This window comes from Euprymna scolopes, chromosome 5 (genome assembly GCF_053919585.1).
Source record: "Euprymna scolopes isolate OS-2025 chromosome 5, ASM5391958v1, whole genome shotgun sequence".
In the NCBI taxonomy this organism is placed as follows: domain Eukaryota; kingdom Metazoa; phylum Mollusca; class Cephalopoda; order Sepiida; family Sepiolidae; genus Euprymna; species Euprymna scolopes.
In genome coordinates this window covers 34,096,377-34,121,202 of record NC_136486.1, presented here as the reverse complement: position 1 = coordinate 34,121,202, position 24,826 = coordinate 34,096,377, and the positions used below count along the sequence as shown (strand labels likewise).

The following is a 24,826-nucleotide window of genomic DNA, read 5'->3' as shown; positions in this document are numbered from 1 at the left end:
AATACTTGTTGCGTTTGTGAATCAAGGGAGATGACTATTCAAGCAAGGGTTTTTTTTATTATTATCATTTTAATTATTGTTTTTCTTATGTTTTAAACTTATATTATAAAAGCGGAGCTCAATTCCAGTCTATTGTTTAGTGTGGGAGTATTTTTTGAAATAATTAAAGATTCGAGGATACAAAGTTGACCTACGTTTCTTGAAGAAGCAAGAATGTTGATGTGAAAATCTGGTTCTGAATTAATGCAAGTCCGAATATGTTTATAGAACGACGAAGCAGTAGTGTTTAAGTGCTCTTTAATGCGGTGATGAAGCAATCTAGTAGTGCTTCCGATGTAAGATGCACTGCATTTAGCGCATTGTAGGTCGTAAACAACGTGGTTCATAAAGCATAAACCTGTGTGTGATATTGGGCGATTAGAGAGTGAACAAGGGGAAGGTGTATGCGATGGATGTTTTCGGTTGAGCTGTTGTCTTAAAGTAGATCCAGTGTGGATGAGTTGAATGTTGAGTCCCTCGCTGCGGATGGCTTTTCGGATTGAAGATGAGATTTTGTCCTCAGTGACAAAATCGTATCCTCGAATCTTTAATTATTTCAAAAAATACTCCCACACTAAATAATAGACTGGAATTGAGCTCCGCTTTTATAATATAAGTTTAAAACATAAGAAAAACAATAATTTAAATAATAATAATAAAAAAAAACCTTGTTTGAATAGTCATCTCCATTGATTCACAAACGCAACAAGTATTTCAAACACCAACTGATTTATTTTAACGTTCTCCTAACGTCATTTTTTGTTCTATATTTCGCGGTACCACGTGGCAAACTCTGCGGCTGCTTTTCCAATTTTGAACACTCTTCCACTGTCTTCTCTTGAAAAAGGACTAATATGTCTGAAATATATTGAGATTTATAACACCATTGAATACAACAGAAAAAAAATTACTGTTGTTTAGAGTTAAAATTTGTGCGAAAAAGAAAAAACCACCACCAAAAAAAAGAAATTTATTTCTTTTGTTTTCATTTAATTTTACTCTATATAAAAAAAAATCTCGCATTGTTCTTGGCTTTTAATTTCACCTTATAATTTTCTTCAACAATGCTACAAGCAAACTAAAATCTACTTATATATATATATAAATATTATCTTATATATATAAATATTATCTTATATTAAATAATATTATCTTATCCATAAATATATAACCATAAACTTATATATATATATGTAAATATATAAATATTATCTTATATATCAATATATGAATATAAACTTATATATATGTAAATATATAAATATTATCTTATATATCAATATATAAATATTATCTTATATATCAATATATAAATATTATCTTATATATATAAATATTTAAATATTATCTTATATATATAAATATATAAATATTATCTTATATACATACGTATATAAATATCTTATATATATAGTCATATATAAGTATTATCTTATATATATATAAATATTTCCTTATATATATAAATATATACATATTATCTTATATATATATAAAAATATTATCTTATATATATAAATATTATCTTATATATATAAATATTATCTTATATATGTAAATATATACATATTATCTTATATATATAAATATTATCTTATATACACAAATATTAGCTTATATATATAAAAATTATCTTATATATATACATATATAATCTTATATATAAAAATATAATTGTATATATATATATAAATATATTAATATAATATTATATATATGTAGATATATAAATATGGTATATATATAACATTTAATATAATATATATATATAAAAGATAATGTATATATATATAAAAGATAATATATATATACAAGATAATATATATATTTACAAGACATTATATATATACAAGATAATATATATATATATACATACATACAAGATAATATATATATATATATGTACAAGATAATATATATATATATATACAAGACAATATATAAATATATACAAGAATATATATATATATATATATATATATATATACAAGGTAATATATATATATATATATACAAGGTAATATATATATATATACAAGGTAATATATATATATATACAAGATTATATACAAGGTAATACATATATATATACAAGATTATATATATATATATATATATACGAGATAATATAAATATATACGAGATAATATATATATATATACGAGATAATATATATATATATACGAGATAATATATATATATATACGAGATAATATATATATATATATATATATACGAGATAATATATATATACGAGATAATATATATATATATACGAGATAATATATATATATATATATATATATATATATATATATACGAGATAATATATATATACGAGATAATATATATATATATATATATATATATACGAGATAATATATATATACGAAATAATATATATATATACGAGATAATATATATATATATATATATACGAGATAATATATATATACGAAATAATATATATATACACGAGATAATATATATATATATATATATATATATATATATATATACGAGATAATATATATATATACAAGATAATATATATATATATACAAGACAATATATATATATATACAAGATAATATATATATATATACAAGATATTATATATATATACATTATATATATACACAAGGTAATATATATATATATATATACATTATATACATATACACAAGATTATATATATATACACAAGATTATATATATATACAAGGTAATATATATATATATACAAGATAATATATATATATACAAGATAATATATATATATACTCGATAATATATATATATATATACTCGATAATATATATACAAGATAATATATATATATATATATACAAGATTATATATATATATATATACAAGATAATATATATATATACAAGATAATATATATGTATATATACAAGATAATATATATATATATATACAAGATAATATATATATATACACACAAGATAATATATATATATACAAGATAATATATATATATATACAAGATAATATATATATATACAAGATAATATATATATATATATATATACAAGATAATATATATATATATACAAGATAATATATATATATATATATATATACAAGATAATATATATATATATATATATACAAGATAATATATATATATATATATATATACAAGATAATATATATATATATATATATATATACAAGATAATATATATATATATATATATATACAAGATAATATATATATATACAAGATAATATATGTATATATATATATACAAGATAATATATATATATATATACAAGATAATATATATATATATATATACAAGATAATATATATATATACAAGATAATATATATATATATATATAAGATAATATATATATATATATATATACAATATATATATATATATACAAGATAATATATATATATACAATATATATATATATATAAGATAATATATATATACAATATATATATATATACAAGATAATATATATATATACAATATATATATATAAGATAATATATATATATATACAATATATATATATATATAAGATAATATATATATATACAATATATATATATATATAAGATAATATATATATATATACAATATATATATATATATACAAGATAATATATATATATATACAATATATATATATATAAGATAATATATATATATATATACAATATATATATATATATACAAGATAATATATATATATACAAGATAATATATATATATACAAGATAATATATATATATACAATATATATATATATATACAAGATAATATATATATATACAATATATATATATATATACAAGATAATATATATATATATACAAGATAATATATATATATATATACAAGATAATATATATATATATATATATATACAAGATAATATATATATATATATATACAAGATAATATATATATATATATACAAGATAATATATATATATATACAAGATAATATATATATATATATACAAGATAATATATATATATACAAGATAATATATATATATACAAGATAATATATATATATACAAGATAATATATATATATATATACAAGATAATATATATATATATATATACAAGATAATATATATATATACAAGATAATATATATATATACAAGATAATATATATATACAAGACAATATATATATATATACAAGACAATATATATATATATATATACAAGATAATATATATATATATACAAGATAATATATATATATATACAAGATAATATATATATATATACAAGATAATATATATATATACAAGATAATATATATATATATACAAGATAATATATATATATATACAAGATAATATATATATATACAAGATAATATATATATATACAAGATAATATATATATATATATATATATATATATATATATATACAAGATAATATATATATATATATATACAAGATAATATATATATATATATATATATATATATATATATATATACAAGATAATATATATATACAAGATAATATATATATACAAGATAATATATATATACAAGACAATATATATATACAAGATAATATATATATATATACAAGATGATATATATACAAGATAATATATATATATATATATATATACAAGATAATATATATACAAGATAATATATATACAAGATAATATATATATACAAGATAATATATATATATACAAGATAATATATATATATACAAGATAATATGTAAATATATATATATATAGAAGATTATATATATATACAAGATTATATATATAAATATCTATACAAGGTAATATATATATACATAAATATATATCCAAGGTAATATATATATATATAAATATATATACAAGGTAATATATATATAAATATATATAAAAGTTAATATATATATAACTATATATACAAGGTAATATATATATATATATATACAAGGTTATATATATATATATATATATATATATATAAATATATATACAAGGTTATATATGTAAATATATATACAAGGTTATATATATATAAATATATATACAAGGTTATATATATATAAATATATATACAAGGTTATATATATACATATATATATATAAATATATATACAAGGTTGTATATATATATATATATAAATATATATACAACGTAATATATATATAAATATATATACAAGGTTATATATATAAATATATATACAAGGTTATATATATATATATATAAATATATATACAAGGTAATATATATATATATATATATATAAATATATATACAAGGTAATATATATATATATATAAATATATATACAAGGTAATATATATATATATAAATATATATACAAGGTAATATATATATATATATAAATATACATACAAGGTTATATATATATATATAAATATATATACAAGGTAATATAAACTCGACCTGTATACAAGGTAATATATATATATATATATATAAATATATATACAAGGTAATATATATATGTATAAATATATATACAAGGTAATATATATATATATAAATATATATACAAGGTAATATATATATATAAATATATATACAAGGTAATATATATATATATAAATATATATACATAAATATATATACAAGGTAACATATATATATAAATATATATACAAGGTAATATATATATATATAAATATATATACCAGGTAATATATATATATATATAAATATATATACAAGGTAATATATATATATATAAATATATATACAAGGTAATATATATATATATATAAATATATATACAAGGTAATATATATATATATAAATATATATACAAGGTAATATATATATATATATATATATAAATATATATACAAGGTAATATATATATATAAATATATATACAAGGAAATATATATATATATATATGTAAAAATATATATACAAGGTAATATATATATATATATACAAGGTAATATATATATATATATATATATATATACAAGGTAATATATATATATATATATATATATATACAAGGTAATATATATATATATACAAGGTAATATATATATATATATACAAGGTAATATATATATATATATACAAGGTAATATTTATATATACAAGGTAATATATATATATATATATATACAAGGTAATATATATATATATACAAGGTAATATATATATATATACAAGGTAATATATATATATACAAGGTAATATATATATATATATACAAGGTATTATATATATATATATACAAGGTAATATATATATATATACAAGGTAATATATATATATATATACAAGGTAATATATATATATATATACAAGGTAATATATATATATATACAAGGTAATATATATATATACAAGGTAATATATATATATATATACAAGGTAATATATATATATATATACAAGGTCATATATATATATATATACAAGGTCATATATATATATATATACAAAGTAATATATATATATAGAAGGTAATATATATATATATATACAAGGTTATATATATATATACAAGGTAACATATATATATATACAAGGTAATATATATATATATACAAGGTACTATATATATATACTAGGTAATATATATATATATATATACAAAAGGTAATATATATATATATAAGGTAATATATATATATATATAAGGTAATATATATATATATATATATATATAAAAGGTAATATATATATATATATACAAGGTAATATATATATACAAGGTTATATATATATACAAGGTTATATATATATACAAGGTTATATATATATATACAAGGTTATATATATATATACAAGGTTATATATATATATACAAGGTTATATATATATATACAAGGTTATATTTATATATACAAGGTTATATTTATATATACAAGGTAATATATATATATACATACAAGGTAATATATATATATATATACATACAAGGTAATATATATATATATATATACATACAAGGTAATATATATATATATATACAAGGTAATATATATATATATATATATATATATACAAGGTAATATATGTTTATATATACAAGGTTATATATTTATATATACAAGGTTATATATATATATATATACATACATACAAGGTTATATATATATACAAGGTTATATATATACATACAAGGTTATATATATATATATATATATATGCAAGGTAATATATATATATATATATGCAAGGTAATATATATATATATATACAAAGTTATATATATATATATATACAAAGTTATATATATATATAAATATATATACAAGGTAATATATATATATACAAGGTTATATATATATAAATATATATACAAGGTAATATAGATATACGATATAATATATGTACATTATAATATATATATATACAAGATAATATATATATATATTTAAAGGAGATTAGAACAATAGTCTAAAGAGCGGAGTGTATTTTAATGTAATAGTAAAATTACTAGTTTAATTAAAATGCAGGGGAAAAAAAGTGCTCGTTTTAATTTAGATATATAATAAGCTCGATAGGTAAATATCCTAGAGCTAATTTAGTATTTAGTAATGTGATTTATAATTTAAAAATCAAATTATAATTAAGTTAAAAATCCGATTCATAAGAAAGAACAACAACAAAATCAATTATTTGTACGATCTTTTCGGAAAACAGTGATTTATTGTGGTAGACATCAAGTTACGGGCAATAATTATTACATATAGTTTTTTATCAAACAAGGTTTCCTCATCAGCAAATATTGGGAAGGGTTTTTATGAAATGTAAAAGACGCCATAAATAAACCTAGCATTAAAGTAAGGCAGATGTATCTGGAAAAAATTAAAATAAAAGTATGGATTTAAACTTGATAAGAAAATTTATATGGGTTAGAGATAGAAATAAAATAGAGTAAAATTATAAATATAAATTTGGTTTAAGTACAATATTATACATACATACATACATACATACATACATACACAAATATATACATGCATACACAAATATATACATGCATACATATGAAAAAGTACACACATATATATACATATACATAAATATACACATATATACATAAAAACATACGTACAAATATTTACCTTTTAATTTTTCGCCTTTTGAAATCAGGAACTATGGTTAAAGTACTCATATAGATGCTTTAAATTCTATGTTTTATAAGGCCAGATGTGGAACCAAAATATATTGCCTCTTGTTTATTGTGATTATTTTCCGTTATGTCTGGTGCTGGATTTTTATATGGTGGGTTGGTTTGTAAATAGAGAGAGGAACTTATATGCACATGGTCATAAACATTGGTTTAAATTTAATAAATATAAACCACCTTAAATCATTAAAAATTACTTATTAGTAAAAATAGATTACAATGTTTTTTTTATTATTCTGTAATAAATTAAGTTAGACTAATTATCTCCCTTACATTCTTTAATTAAAGAAATATGATAATTATCCCCCTTGCATTATTTAATTATACAAATAACATTATCCTCTAATTTCTTTCGAATTCTAAACCTTGGCGTCCTTTAATCACAAGTACGCTAAAGGAAATAAATTATTACACAAGCGTTCTTTTTGAAAATTTATCATTTCCTAAGCTGAAAAGCTATAGCAAGCATCTATATGAGTACTTTAACCATAGTTCCTGATTTCAAAAGGCGAAAAATTAAAAGGTAAATATTTGTACGTATGTTTTTATGTATATATGTGTATATTTATGTATATGTATATATATATGTGTGTACTACTGGTCACATAACACTGAAATTAACAGAAAATAGTAATCATACACCAAAGAATGATTTATAACGAGTAAAATCTTTTTTTGGATGGATGAATAACGCTTACAAAAATATGTCTGGTAAGCTGAAATGCAATATGTTCATTTTAACTTGCTGACATTTCTGTTAGTTTTATGCATGCGCAAATTCAATCATAGCTATAATTGGTTTAATTTTAAATATTTCTTATCTGTTGCGTTACCCCAAATAGTAAGGAATGTGCTGGAGTGCTAAATGTTTTGGTTTCGATTCTAGCTGATGACACTAAAGTCATTTTTTTAACTTTTGAAATTAGTACTAATATATATATATATATATATATATATATATATATATATATATATATATTCAATGGAGAATTGGCTCTATAATAATAAATACGAAATCTGCATGAATTAAAATATATTTAAGCGTATTTTACGACCAGTAAAGTCTGGTGCCTTTTTGTTAGTATATCATAAAAATAGGGTATATTTGAAGTTTTAAGGTTTTTCTAATAATTTTCCGCAACAAAAATAAAAGTTCCTCTTGTTTTACCACAGTAATTAATTTAAAAAGCAATTCGGCCGAGAAAAGATACATGAAGGAGAGAAATAACTACAGATTTTACCATTGGGTGCGTGTGTTAGTATGTACGCGCGCACGCACGCGCGTGTGTGCTTAAGGTAGAGATAGGGAGGGAGGGTGTGAGACGTAAAAAATTCCGTGATTTAATTAGAATGTTATTTTCATTTAAAAATATCATTACAGTGTATATTATTTTTCCCCACCAATTAACTGTACTTTATCCAATACAAATTTTGACTGACAACTATATTAAATAAATTTATTAAATAAAATTAAAATAAATTTGATTCGTTTCCAAGAATTTAATTTGGAAAGAAAATCTTCTTAGAGTCTTAAGTACAAAGAAATATTCTATGCAATGGTGAGCAAAATGTATTTATGATCGCTTGTCCTAGCATCAAAAGTACATTACTAGAATTCCCGTTCCAGAACGAGTAACATTAATTCTCCGAAAAAGACGGTCCTGCACCACTTTTATGTCCCCATACGAGGATTAAGGCTAATGTCTAGAATACTTATTCTAGTTTTGATCAAAATTCACTATATGATTTTGATATTGAAAAAAAAAATATCCAAAATTGAAAGCTTAAGCTTAAAGGATCTTAAGAAAATACTTGAAATTCAAGGATTGACTACCAATCAAATTAAATACACATTTGAAGTATATGTATCTCCAAATGAACTGTTAGTCCCAGATTATATTTCCTAAAATTCTTTAAAATAATCTAAATTTTTGGAATATTATTAAACTGGTGTTTAGTCTCTATTGTTAAAATTTCACAAAAATTGGAGGCACCTGTATTTTCACACGGGTCTTTCACCTCTTTAGCATAAATCTGAATTAAAACTAAAATATAACAAATGTAAAGTACATTTTTTTTTCTTTTTTACATGGGGGTCACCACTTATCAAGACCCGAAGGCCACTCAGGGATAAGGGTTATTGCGTCTACCGTAATCAATGAGATAGTATTGTAGTAATCATTAGTATTGAGGGTTTTGATAGAGTGTCTTACTTAAGGGGGTGGTTTGTCAGGAGTTTGTTTATGTTGGACTTGAAGACGTCCAAGTTGTAGTCAGGTGGGAAACAGGCGAGTGGCAGAGAGTTCCACTGGCGTGCAGTTCTAAGAAAGAAGCTTTGCTCATGGAATCTACGTTTGGATTTAGGCACAAATAAAGAGTGCGGAAAATTATTGACAGTAGTTTCAGACAGACGGGTGTTTCTTGTGAAAGATTGGCGAGGAGGGACGAGAGATTGGAACTCAGACGAGCACCTGCCATGGAAATAACGATAAAACAAAGACAGGCTCACAATGTCTCTTCTGTGGGAGAGAGGTTGCAGGGAAGAGAAAAGGGCATCCTCCACTTATCCACGAAGTCTATTTTGTGCTCTGTCAAGGCAGGATAGGCTGTTTTTAGCAGCTCCTGTCCAGATGTGGCAGCAGTACTCCATCCTTGGACGTACTTGGCTTTTATACAGATAGAGAATTGCATCAGTAATGAGATATCTTCTGGAGCCATAGAAGGATCTCACCATTTTCCCAGCATCTCTGGCAACAGATTTGATGTACGTGTTCCATTTCAGATCAGGAGTAAAGGTCAAACCCAGAAGCTTGTCAAAACATGGAGCCTCCCCAAGACGAGAGCGATCCATTTCAATTGATGCCAGATGGGGATCAGAGCGTTGATGATGTAAAGATAGAAGCTTGGTTTTGGATGCATTGAAAGTGACCAGCCACCTCTTCCCCCACTGTACCACGCGCTCAAGGTCAGAGGAGAGAGAATTAGAGACAACTTTGTCATTTACGGCCTTTGATGTGTTGCCATAGATGGTCGTGTCATCAGCATAGATGTCAACGAATGATTTAAGTATGTGTTTTGGGAGATCATTGATGTAGATCAGGAAGAGAGTTGGGCCCAGGATGGACCCCTGGGAGACTCCAGCATTAATACTGTGGGCCTCTGATTTCTGCCCATCAACCACTACTCTTATGAACCTATCAGAGAGAAATGATTTAATGATTGAGAAAACATTTCCAGTAATACCGTAGCTTGAAATCTTGTGAAGTAGGCCCTTATGCCATACCTTATCGAAGGCCTTCGATATGCCAAGAGCAATTGCCCTGGAAAGCAAACCTTTGTCAAGAGATTCACTAATCCTATGAGATATAATCGTTAGTATATCTGCTGTAGATCTTGCAGAGTGGAAACCATATTGCATGTCATTAAGAAGGTTGTTTCTGTTGAGGTGGTTGACTACTTCTTTATTTATATGGATTCCAACAACTTACTCATGACACACAGGAGACTTATTGGTCTGTACTGAGAGGGAGATGACTTTTCACCCGAATTCTTAAATACAGGGCATACTGATGGGATTTTCCAGGGAGTTGACAAGCACTTCTCCTTAAGGCAACACTTAAGCAGTTTTGTAAGTATGGGAGCAAGTTCTGGTTAGAGCTTTTTCAGCACTATAACTGGAATGCCGTCAGGGCCAGTTGCTTTACTGGAATCAAGGTTCTTGATTAGCTTGGCAACCTCACACACAGATATTTTTATGTTGCATAGCGTGTTGTCTGTTATAGGAGGAAATACAGGGAGTTGATGGTCATTGTCGCATAGGGTAGAATTAGCTGCAAAGTTATTGGCAAATAGTCTGGCCTTGTCTGATGCTGACGAGATGACCTCAGGTCCATTGATGATAGTTGGGATAGAATGCACGCTTCTGTTCAAGATCCTGTTTGTTATTTGCCAGAACTGGTGGGAACCAAGCCGCTGCTCGGCTACTTTGGATTTAACAGACTGAGCATATAGCTCTCTTGCATTTTTTATTACTCTTTTACAGTGGTTGCTGGGAGTCCTGAAAGCAGCGTTAGTCTCAGTACATCTATTACGTTGGTAGCTATGGAAAAAGTGATTTCTGTGCGCGATGGCAGCAGCGTATTCAGGGGAGAACCATGGCTGGCTGTTAGGTTTATGTTGGAATTTTTTGGATGGTATGAATCTATGCCTACAATTAACCATTCGGTCAGGTCTGATACTATAGAGGCCACATCCTTTTTAAACATGGAATGCAGAGGTAGGTCAGATATGAATGTACGGAAGCTATCCCAGTCAACCATAGAGTATCGATATACAGTACGGTGGAGAGGTACGTCTTAAGACTTATTACATTTCATTTTTATCTTAACTGATACAACGGAGTGGTCAGAGGATCCCAGAGGAGATAGAACGGAACATGAACACAGCTCAGGGGAAGTTGTGAGGAAAAGGTCTAGAAGGCTTGCATATTGACTGGGTGTATCGGGCAAACGGGTGGGTTCGTGAACAATCTGACTGAGGTCATAAGGCAAAATCCTGACAAAACCTTCCCTCGTCATCGGTTTTATTTGAGTGGGTCAGCCATTCCACATTATGGACATTGAAGTCACCGTAAATATGAATGGTAGCCGAAGGATGAGCAGACAGGATGTGGTCAATTTTCTCAGATATGCTCTTAAAGATAGTAACCCCACTGTTGTGGGGGCGATAGAGGGCAAATATAAATGCAGTGGTGTAAGCTAGTGCAACCCGGAAGCACATATAAGGTAAATTAGGGTCTTCTCTGGAGATATTCCTACCACATGGAAAGCCATCTTTGATGTAGGCACATATTCCATGCCCATGGTGATCTTGGGGGTCAGATTTAGATGTTAAGTTGTAGTATCCTTTAATTATGAATTCGTCTAGAGAAGTGGTTGGCCCTATGCCAGTTTCACTTCGAAAGAATATGTCCGGTTTCGTCTCCTGTAATTGTGTTTCAACCTCTGGAAGGTTGGAACATAGACCCCTGATGTTGGAGAAGGAGACCTGGTAGTAGGGGTCTACGTTGGAGGATGGGGTTCTAGGTTTATTCGTGTTTCTTTTTTGGAGATTTGTCATGATTGAGGTTTTGGGGTTTGTGAAGCAGGTCGGTAGACTTGGTTGGAGCAGGACAGACCGGGAAAATAAGAGAGAAAACGACAAGAATTTTTTTTTTTTTTTTTTTTTTTGTGGCACATGACAAGGTAAAGCCGTAACAATTACCCACTAGTATGGCATCGAGACGCCCTACCAGAAACTACTGTATGGTCCAGAATCAATTCACCCAATGGCAATACAGCAGCCCCGGTACTTTGCACCTGCTGATAGGACAGCCTCCTTAGTGGTTAATCTAAGGTTCGGGTCCCTGACTATCAGGCAGGTAACGTCAGCCCAGATGAAATATTTACCTCCAGCACCCTTACAAGTGACATGACCACAAGGATAGACATAGAAACAGAAATTTTCCGACATCTCAGGCTACTCTTTACAAAGTACTACCGACCTGGAAAGCAGCTTTTTCTTCACCCTTTGTCAGAAAAATCACTCCTTGGAAATGAGGACTGAAGGACAAAAAAGGAGGAGAAGCGAGAGTTACTGGAGCTGCCGATAACACATCCACATGCATTATCTACTCTCCATTGAAAAAAAAAAAAAAATAAATGAAATAATATAAAAAAAAAAGGTGAGAAGGACTTATCAATATCTACTTAAAGTCTGTTGCCCCATTCCCGGCTTAGGATAGTACTTGAAGATAATCTCCTCTCCCATGTTAATGCATGGATACTTTTTGCCTTTATCTAGGTCGAGCTGGGATGTTAAACCGTTCCAGCCCCACCCCATAATAAATATGCTATAATGGAACTTTTATCAAATTGAAAAAGTCTGGTTATTTTTAACTCGTTTAAAAAGCTGGTTATAAGTAATACCTTTAAGGTTATGTATTAACTTTAGCTAGAAGTAATGCATACTTTAAAAAAAAAGCCGCGTGTTTTTGAGTTCAGATAATATGCAAATATAATTTGGGAAATGTTCAATTTCATGGGAGACTTTTTTTTTCTCGTTTTAAATACAAGAAAAAGTATTGGTTAATAATAGTATTTTTAACAAAAAAGATTTAGAAGAAAGATAAGAAAACAAGACAAATATTCAGGATTAAAGTCAAACCTGTGATAAGGAAAAAGAGAAAAAATAAAAAATAAAAAAATAAACATGTTAGTGTTTTTAGATTAGTAGGCTGCAAAAGTTACGAACAGAAAAGTTTCTTAGCTTTTGGGACCGTAGAGTTCGACTTAGCTTGGAGGCGATAGCTTAAAGAGGACGAATGCTAACCCGCATCAGTGCCTAGAACAAAACGAAAATTCCATGAGTAAAGTTTCTTTCCTTGAACTGCCCGTCTATGGAACACAATACCACGGGGCTGCTTCTCAGCTGACCTTAACATTGTCTTTTTTAAATCTAATGTAAATGAGTTCTTGTTGAGCCGTCCTCTGTAATAATTAAGCTCTACCTAATTTCCACCACAATCGATCATCACAGTCTACTCGACACTCATTAATCCTTATCCTCGAGTGGTTCTTGGGTTTTGACAAGCGGTGATTTTTTAGTAAAATAAAATTATCACATTTTACACGTATCTGTTTAAAAAAATCATAATGATCGGTTGATTAGTTTAGGAATGAATCCTGTGAATACAATTATATAAACATGCACACAGTTATTCTAAGCAACAAGCCAGGTAAAAAAATTCAAGACTCAAATGGTCTGTTCTCTTATCTCTGTCCCCAAGAAAAGTGAGATACAAATACAGTTATACCTCAAGATACGAATGCACGATTTTTTTTAATACAACGTTAAATTCTATCTATATTTACGCTCTAAGATACGACGGTTTTTAAGATACGATTTCAAAAATCGAACGACGCCAAAAGATTTAAAAAAAAAAACAAAAAAAAAAACGAAAAGCTAAAAAATAACAATACAAAAGTACGCCCACCCCAATAAAAAACGCAAAGCAAGAAAAAAGCGTGTTTGTGTGTGAGGGGCGTGCAATAAATAATACCCCTGAACCACTTCGCATAGAAGTAGAGCAACGATACTTGGCACCGTTATTAGTCTTTCTCTACATAGGAATCACCCAGAGTTATGCATTTCTCCCATCGTTTGATGCAGCTCTGGAGACCGTTTTTGTAGAACACCCCAGGTTTGTCCTCCAACCACGACGTGACTTCAGAAATCAAGGCTGCATCGTATGGGAAACGCCTTCCTTTCAAAAACAACTTCATGGCTAGGAAGAGTTGAAAGTCAGAGGGTGCAAGGTCAGGAGAGTAGGGAGGATGGGGAAGGATTTATGACCACACGCCCGTGCTTCTGATCTGGCGACATGCGAGTTGTGGACCGGAGCGTTGTCCTGCAGGAGGAGAGTACCTTTACTGATTTTGCCCCGCCTCTTGATTTTCATAGCTTCCCTTAATTTCCTCAAAAGTGAAGCATGATAAGCTCCTGTAATTGTGGTACCCTTTGCCAGGAAATCTGTCATCACTACTCCGTCCTGGTCCCAGAAGACTGTGAGCATGACCTTGCCAGCAGAGGGCTGCACCCTTGCCTTTGGAGGTGGTGAGTCCAAGTGCTTCCACTGCATTGACTGGGCTTTGGTCTCTGGATCATAGTGATGGACCCAGGTTTCATCCTGTGTAATAAGTCTTTTGAAAAACTTTGATTCATCTTCTTGGCACATTTCCAAATTCATCCTCGAGCACTCGACGCGTTCTCGTTTCTGGAATGGTGTGAGCAGCCTGGGAATCCATCTGGCAGACAACTTATGCAAATGATCATGAATGATAGTTTCCACAGACCCTGTACTAATCTTGACATCTTCGGCTATTTAGCGAATAGTAATGCGCCGATCTTCCAAAATGGCAGCCTCAACTTGATGGACAGATACCTCATCAATGGCAGAAGGAGGGTGACCAGGTCTGGGAGCTGTTTCCACAGACTTCCGGCCATGTTTGAATTCACTATGCCAGCGTTTTACAAGGTCATATGATGGGGCATTATCACCATAAGTTTCTTTCATTTCATCAAAAGTTTCCTGTGGTGTGCGTCCTTTCAAATACAAAAACCGGATCACTGCTCGACATTCAACAGGCTCCATTTCACACCTGACTCAATTCAAACACCTGTAAAACAGTAACCACAATTAGTTCAGAGCTGTAATTTGCCACATAACCCGTAGAGATATGAATCATTGTACATGCAAAATTTCAGCTAGATCAGATAACTGGAAGTGGGTCAGGGGCATTACTTATTGCACGCCCCTCGTATGTGTATCCTAGCCTAGGCTAGGCTATGGTGTCTCGTTCACCTCCGTTAGCAGCTCATCCCTATATCCATAGTAAGTTGGTTACAATTTTATTCTTTCTTTATTTTTTTATTAGTACTTTCTGTTACATTAAGCATTTAGTAAGATCATTCAAAGTTTTTAATTGTGTATAATCTTGTCTCTTTTTAATTACCATATTATGTGTGTGTGCGGGCGTGTGCGTAGTAGCCTTGCTTCTCTCTCTCTCTCTCTCTCTCTCTCTCTCTCATGCGCCCCGTATGCTAACATTCGTATAGGCGGTAAGTACAACTATTTTTATTGTTTTAATAGCATTTACTATCATATATCAAGTTCCGCGTCATTACTCTTATATTTATCTTTCTTCGGTGATAGATGTGTGTAATTTGAGCTTGTTTGGGGTAAATTTCTTACCTTTGGGGCGGATTAATTCTGTTTCTTTTAATTCAAATGGGAATAATTATTTTGAGATACGATTTTTTTTTTTTTCGAGATACGTAGGCGGCCATGGAACAAATTAAATTCATATCTAAGAGTATTACATAATAATAATAAACAATTAGAAAAACAAAATCAGAAAGTTAGGAATGTTGTGAAACAATTATAATATATCAACACTTCGAACTGTATGGCAGTCAAGGTGATTCCCATTGTAATTAAAAAAGCTTGGGAACATAACAAAAAAGCCACCATAAATGGATTAATCAGATTGACAAGACAATTTCTTTTACAATTTTGCAAAAGGCTTGCCTGTTGGGAACGGCGATAGTGTTAATATCGCTTGAATGTCTAAAGTCAAAGGAATTGACTTTAAAGAGAATCCAACTAAAAACACCCAGAGGTATAGGCTACTACTACTACTACTACTACAATAATAATAATAACAACAACAACAGAATTAAAGCAAAAAGATGGAAGGGACACTACATGAAAATGGAACTGTAAGAAAACTGTGTTCCCGCCTCCCAAAAAAGCATCAACTTTGGCTAATCTAATGTATAAAATGCTATATGTCTGTCTGTCACCATATTTTCAAACTCTATCTCTACCGAAACTAAAAGTCGCGCTAGGGCCCTCAAATGATTGGATTTTTGACGGATCGTTCTTTTATGGGTCTTTAGCCAGTTAAAATTGTTTTTACTTGGTCAAAAATTGGTTTAAATTTAATTAAAAAAAAATCGTTATACATTTTGTACATTCATCTCAGTTTATTTTTAAATTTAATTTTTAATCAGCTTGTATGCGTGTTACATTCGTACAGTGGTAACGTCACCAGCTTTGAATGCTACAGTTTCGGTTTCGATTCTACCTGATGGCGCCTAAATACATTTTTTTTTTACTTTTGAAATCACGACTATAATAATATATACGAAATCTGTACAAATTAAAATATCGTATTTAGGCGTATTTTACACCCGGACAACCCCTCCCCCTCTGCGAGTAAAATATGTGAACATATTAAAACAAGAATGTATTTTCTTAAAACGCGTTTCTTCATAATGTATGCGTAGTGGTGAAAATGCAATTTCAAACATCAGCGTGACCAATTGACGAAAATTCTATTTGAAACATTAGTCGAATCGTCCCATGAAAAAAAACCCTCCGAAAAACTCTATTTTAAATACTAGTGTGATCAACCAACCAAAATGTTATTTTCATGTAATACGGATAGCCGAGTTACGAACATGCTATTTCAAATATGTGTAATCGGCTAAGGAAAATGCGATGTAAACCTTGCTTTTTCGCTTTATTTTATTTCAGTCTCAGAAACCACGGGGCCCTTTCTCGGGGCTGATATTTTGCCCCTATTTGAGAAAACCACTACATATGGTTTTCCCCACTCTCTATCTGTGCCTAAATGTAGATGCAGATTCCACGAACAAAGCTTATTTCCACGAACAAAGCTTCTTTCCCAGAACTGCCCGCCCTTGGAACACTGTTCTGCAGGCATGCTTCTCGGCTGAATACAACGTGGTAGCCTTCAAATCCAATGTAAACAAGTTCCTGCTAGGTCGTCCTCATAAATAAACAAATACCACCCAATTTACATCATTAACGATTTTTTCACTAGCACCTTACATTCATTAACCCTTATCCTCGAGTGGCCTCTGGGCCTTGATAAGCGGTGACCCTACTCACCAAGTAAAGAAAAAAGATACATAGATATTCAAATATTCCGTTAAAGACCCTCTTTATCTCTCCAACACTGAGTTAGTAAAGAAGTTAAGAACATAATTCACCTTTCCCCAATCAGAAATTTATGTATGTTATAGTATATCTTCCTTGTGGTCTCTTGGTTTTACCGGATTTCAAGAATTCATCTAGTCTGGTGGAGTATCCAGCTTCAATGCTGTTACTTGAGGTAACATCAATTGAAGGTTACTTGAGGTAACATCAATTATTCCTCGTAAAAGCCAAACTGAGGAGACCTTGTTTGGATCGCGTATACTATGTGATTTTGAATATTTACTCAGGGTTTACTTGTAGGGAAAAGTATCCTTGTGCCAGGTTGTCTTTGCCAAACCCCCGTACAGAAAGATCTTAACCACCCAGGGGCAGTAAGCACTCAAGTTATCTCCGTGACTCTTCGGCCCTGTCGGTGGGGCATTAGAATACGCCGACTCCCCCCCCCCTGCAGAGGGTAAAAGTCCCTCAATGGGGGTCCTGGATATGACCTTAAACTATATCCAGTGGTGAGGCCCCAGCTTGTGGGCTGTGGGGAGTGTGGAGCCACCCTTTAATTACCATTGCTCCCAGGTCCACTCTGACCCGGAGTGGTAGTACCTGTTAGGGTCCCAACTATGGGTTAAATAGAACCCGACGTGAAAAGAGCAAATATATTCTATTAAAAAAATATTTTCTTCAAAATCTTTGGATTCGGCATTAAATAACCCGAAAAGGGTTGATATGCCGTAAAACAACCAACCAACCAAATCCGTGACTCTTATTGTGACTGCTTGAAAAAAAAAATTTTTTTAAAGTTACGTGACAGACTAACGAAAATGTTATTTCAAACATTAGCGTAATTGATGGATGTAAAGGCTATTTCACATATTAGCATAACTGACTGGGGAAAACCCCCCCTTTTTTTTTTTAAAATTAAATCTTAAACACTTGAGACAATCCACCCCCAGCATTTTAAACGCACATCAAATAATATTTATAGAAGTAATATGACAAGGAGAGTAAAAAGTGGATCTTGGGTTTACTTTCGGCAGCCTCGAAACTCTTGCTTCTCGAGTGGTTTTTCGACCTTGATAAGCGATAATAACTTATATAGTTTAATCACTTGAAAAGTTACAATTAATGTTGACTTAATACAGGTAAAATTAACAAATGAACAAACGTAGGCATAACTTAGTTAAAAAGAAAAATAGGTTTTGATTTGTATCTGTCGTCAGTGTTAAGTTGTCGCTCCTTGTTTCTAGATAAACGTTCTGTTAGAGTGATCTCCCGTGCTTGTTGTTGTAGTAGTAGTAGTAGTTTCATTTGACTGGAAACCCAAGATAGGAGGTTTAGGTAAGATCGGGTTGAAATGAATTATTGAGGAGCATTACTTCAAGGTCAAAAACTTGCCAACGATAAGTGTTAGACGGAATTGATTCTGGCCCAGAAAATATCAATTTGATCTAGAAAACAGCAATTCTCCCCTCTTTGTCAGAAACATTGCTCATGGAATATGAGAACTAAAAAACAAAGTAAGGGAAGCGAAGGTTTTTTTTTTTTTTTTTTTTTTTTACAGTAGTGACGCCTAAGTAAGTAAAAAAAAGAAGAGATATTATATTTAAGAAGTAGCCTTAGTCTTCATATTCTATGAGCGATGTTTTTGACAATGAGGAAAGAATTTCTCGTTTTCTGGATCAGAATCTAATCCATCTAACTCTTCTCGTTGGCAAGTATTAAACCTTGACGTGATACTTTTATTTTTTACACCAAGTGGATTCATGCTTTGTCCGGAGCGATTTCCAAAATAAATAAATAAACAAATAAACTCATAAATCATGAGCCTGCATTGTTATAAAAAAAATCAATGAAACGTTATAGGTTGACAAAATTCCTCAAGATATGAGAAAAAGAAAGAAAAATATTAACTTTTAATTGTATCCACCCTGCGTTGCCCGGGCGATTTTTTTAAAACCCCTCATTTGTGTTTCGCCCTGTTTTAACCATACTACTTTAGTCGGACCGTTATGAAATAACTTTTTAAAAAAGTAGGATTTTGAAAAAACCACATCACTCTATATAAAATCATGTAAGATATCAACGGATACACACTCGAGAGTCAAAACAATGAAAAGAATATGCTGTTGTCCTAGCCTTAGTAATGATTTTCCATTCGACAGGTTAAATACTTTCAAATCCCTTTCAAATTGTAAAGTGTCCCGAAGTAATATATTCAGTTTTTTTTTTTTTTTTTTTTTTTTTTTTTGTTCATTTATCAACACATAATTTAATTGGCTGACTTGTTTGCGAAGTAAAAAAAATGCATTGTGGTAGATTGATTTTCGTAATTTTTGCTAGGTGCGGGTACAGAATAGTTAACAAAGACTCGCTCTCTTCACGTTAAGAATAGGTTTCGAAAGACAAATATGTAACGAATAAATGTTACCAAAGGCAAGATACGTTATTATTTTATCTACCTGGATAAGTTGTTTTTTTTTGTTACGTAACTTATTTAAAAGCGTTTATTTCAAAACACAGGAAGTGCCGAATGTTAATTTTGAATAACAAAATGGTTGACACGGGACGGTCATTGGCGGAGTCTCTATAATTTCACAAAACTCGAAAATAAAAAAAAATACTGATAGAAATATGTCCAATAAATATTACTGTGATCACATTTTCGTTTCGTTTTCTATTCTGCTAAATGTTCTTAACACTATTATGTAGAAAACCATTTTTAACATGAGGATGGGCGGCTCTGTTAACCGTTCTTTAATTTCATTTGATTTTTATAAATACGGTTTAAAAATGCTTTTCTTTACTATACTGGTACTTTTTTTAATTTCAATCGATATTCGAATGATATTCGATAAAAGATTATAGTTCAATGAGTTACGTTGACGCGAAAAATACTCACATAGACACTCGAGAAGTGATCGCACAATTTTAATAATATAAAGATGATACGTGATATTAATTATGCACAACAAATTAAGGTATGACAAATGCACGAGAAAGCACGACAAATGGAACCTGCTGATTTGTGATATTTTGGTATGCAATTATAGCAACCTAGGGTTCTTCTATCAAGAACAAGAAGCAGTCGGTTTTAATTTAGACGGACAGGCATGCTGTTATTTATTTATTTATTTATTTCGCTAAAAGTCTTTGTAGAAAAAAAAATGAACATTTTGTTTTTCTGATTGACAGATTGAGGATTTAGAGGAATTAAATAATTTCATTATCATTCTTTTCCCTTTTTATACTATTAAAAATAACAAACACGTACGATTAAAATATAAATAATATCTATACTCTTATAATTTTATTTGTGTGTGTGTGTGTGTTGATATTCATATTAAAGACCCTTTTTTCTATTTATTTAGTTATTTATTTGCTTCCCCACTGAGCAAGTTAGGCACAAGGCCGTTTTTTAATGTGGAGCGTGAGGGGGACCAGTTCCCCCGAGAGGGAACTGGATAGTGACAATTGGTATGAAAGGTGTCCCCTACAATGACCAAAACTGATTGCTCAAGAGCAACGGTCTGATTTGTGGGGTTGATTGCAGTATCAGCCAGAACATATACTGCACTTTGATAAGAGAAAAAAGATCTTGGCCTCAAAAGCCAAGAAGAAAAAAGGCGAACCATTTTTCTGTTTATTTAAGAGAATACAACTTTGTTATATATGAGTTGTGGAATTGCATTCATCTGCAAAAGATCTAGCTAATTTGCATATTCTTTTAAACATTCATTTTAATTAATTCCCTATTAGTTTTTTCGGTTTTCTTATGGGCTGATCATCTTTAGTTAACTATTACGTGTAATTATATTCATGCAGATATTTTATATGATTTATTCTTGCGTAATAGATGCGTAAAAAGTTATAGTAAACACAGGACTCTTTCTATATATATATATATATTTTGTATGCGTATGTTTATATTTATTTAAAAAATTTTGCCTACCAAACTCCTGTCAGATTTTGGTCTACATGAAACTTAATATATAGGATATTCGAACCCATGCGAAACTTTATATTTGGGTTTTAGCCGGGGAAAATCTGTGCAAAAGTGTGAAAATTAAAAAAAAAAAAATGGAATTTGCCAAGTGAAGGTCGAACGACGGCATTACGAATATGCATGCGTAACGTAATAGCTATTGGTCTACGTTTTAATTTTTAGCCTTGCAGCAAACATATATTCATAGCTCAGGCATTAACGTCAAAGAAAAAAGTAAATTTTAAGGTAAATGTTTTGCTTTTGATTCTCGATGGTGTCACACGAGTCATTTTTTTTTTTAACTTTTTAAAATCATTACTATATATTGGGTCTAATATAATATAATAATAAATACGAAATCTGCATTAATCAAAATACCATATTTAAGCTTTTTTCCTTTTCATGCTTGATTCATAAATTTAAAAAATATCTTAGTTTGAAAAAAGTAAAAAGTTTTACAAAGACTTTTAGCGAAAAAAATAGCTGGAATAATTTGTAGTATTTAATTTGCCATGCCTAAATATCACACGAATAGAGAATCAGTACGAACAACTTTATCTTGTCGTACATTTGTTGCGCCTTATTTTGTCGTACCTAATTAGTAAAACCGTAGAGATGATATTTACCTGCCACCGCCAATGTACAAATCCATAAAATTCCGTTTGATGCCATTGTGAAATATGGATGTAGCGATTCTTCACTCTTCAAAAAAAAAAAAAAAATGCCACAGTCGAGAGTTCAGTCCAAACGATTGGCGGTTTTTACTCTAACCTCGATTATTTTTCACATGTGATTATAGGAAGTGTCTTTTACAGATATTTGAATGATAAACATTTAAAGAAAATGCAGATTCTCAGTGAAAAAGCCTCCGAAGACTTGAAAGAGTCCAGCTCCAGCCTCCAATGGCAGTTCGTTCAAGTTGGCCTCTGAAACTAGTCTGACTGTTCAGGCTGACAGATGACCAGTTCAACGACCAATCCCAGACCGTGCCATTCTCTGCTGCTGCTTTTCTTTTTTTTTTTTTTAAAGAGATGAAGTGGGTGATGGGGTCGGAGGAAGATATAAAACCCAGACACACAATGATAAAGTGGTTTCAAGAAGTTAATTTTGAAAGACGAGTAGGAGGAAAATGCATTGACAAACAAGCGGTTGGAGGGAGGGCTATACTATATATATATCTGTATAGTAATAGTGTAATCTCTTATAAAAATTAAGATGCTCCGTCAGTGTTCGCACTAATCTATATATATGTAAAAGTAAAAACAAGTGTGTGTGTGTGAGTGAGGACAATTTTCAACCTATATACTCAACGAAATTTTATCTACCGACTTGAAAATTTGTATATAGGTATTCAAACATATACAACACTTTGAAATCGGTTTTTATCCGAAAAAAAAACAAACCGACTACTAAGGGGTCAAAATTGAAAAATCGGTATGTGGGAGGGGGTCATCGGACTTTATCTGTTTGTTACACGAATGCACGTGTGGATTGTTCACAATACAGATTCATTATGTTAAGAATAAGTAGGTTTGAAAACACTTTTTAAAGAGCGTGTCAAGCTGGCCTAATGGTTATCGTACTTGACTCGCTATCTTAAGGTTTTGGTTTCGATATGGGCTCGAGTAGTTTGTTTTTTTTACTTACAATAAAGTAAACTGTTTAGAAAAAACATAATACTCGCATGCGCATGTTTCTGTATTAATTAAACTCTAATAATTATGCGTATTCTAAGACCAGGCAACACCGGACGGCCTGCTAGTATTCATATAAAATAACATCTCAATGTTTGAAGTTAAAAGAAACAGAACGTCCTACACTGGAATGGTAACAATGATATATGGTCCGAACACTGGTGAAGCATAACTTTTCCATAATTTTTCATAACGAGTGTCAACGCGGATAATAAATTATATAATTATAATTATAATAATATAATAATTATTCTTTTACACGTACAGGCACTAGTGTTTCATTCTTATGCAATCATCAGTGTAGAAGGTGACGATTCCTGCTAGTCGGGAGATTTGAACCCAGCCACGAAGCCACCTATGACTCCATCTACTAAGCCTTTTCCCACGGGC

General features: G+C 29.2%; 1 protein-coding gene across 2 annotated transcripts in view; it reads right to left on the bottom strand.

Moving 5' to 3' along the window:
- The window catches only part of LOC145276764 (uncharacterized), a 118,804-nt gene extending 95,037 nt beyond the window's left edge, over positions 1-23,767 (bottom strand). Inside the window, exon 1 of one of the 2 annotated variants that reach the window (XM_080128017.1) lies at positions 23,369-23,767. In XM_080128017.1, coding sequence (XP_079984143.1) covers positions 23,369-23,414 — 46 coding nt within the window. In that variant the 5' untranslated portion in view covers positions 23,415-23,767. The remainder of the gene's footprint in view (positions 1-23,368) is intronic. The other variant, XM_080128018.1, reaches the window with a different exon arrangement.
- Positions 23,768-24,826: the final 1,059 nt, after the last annotated feature.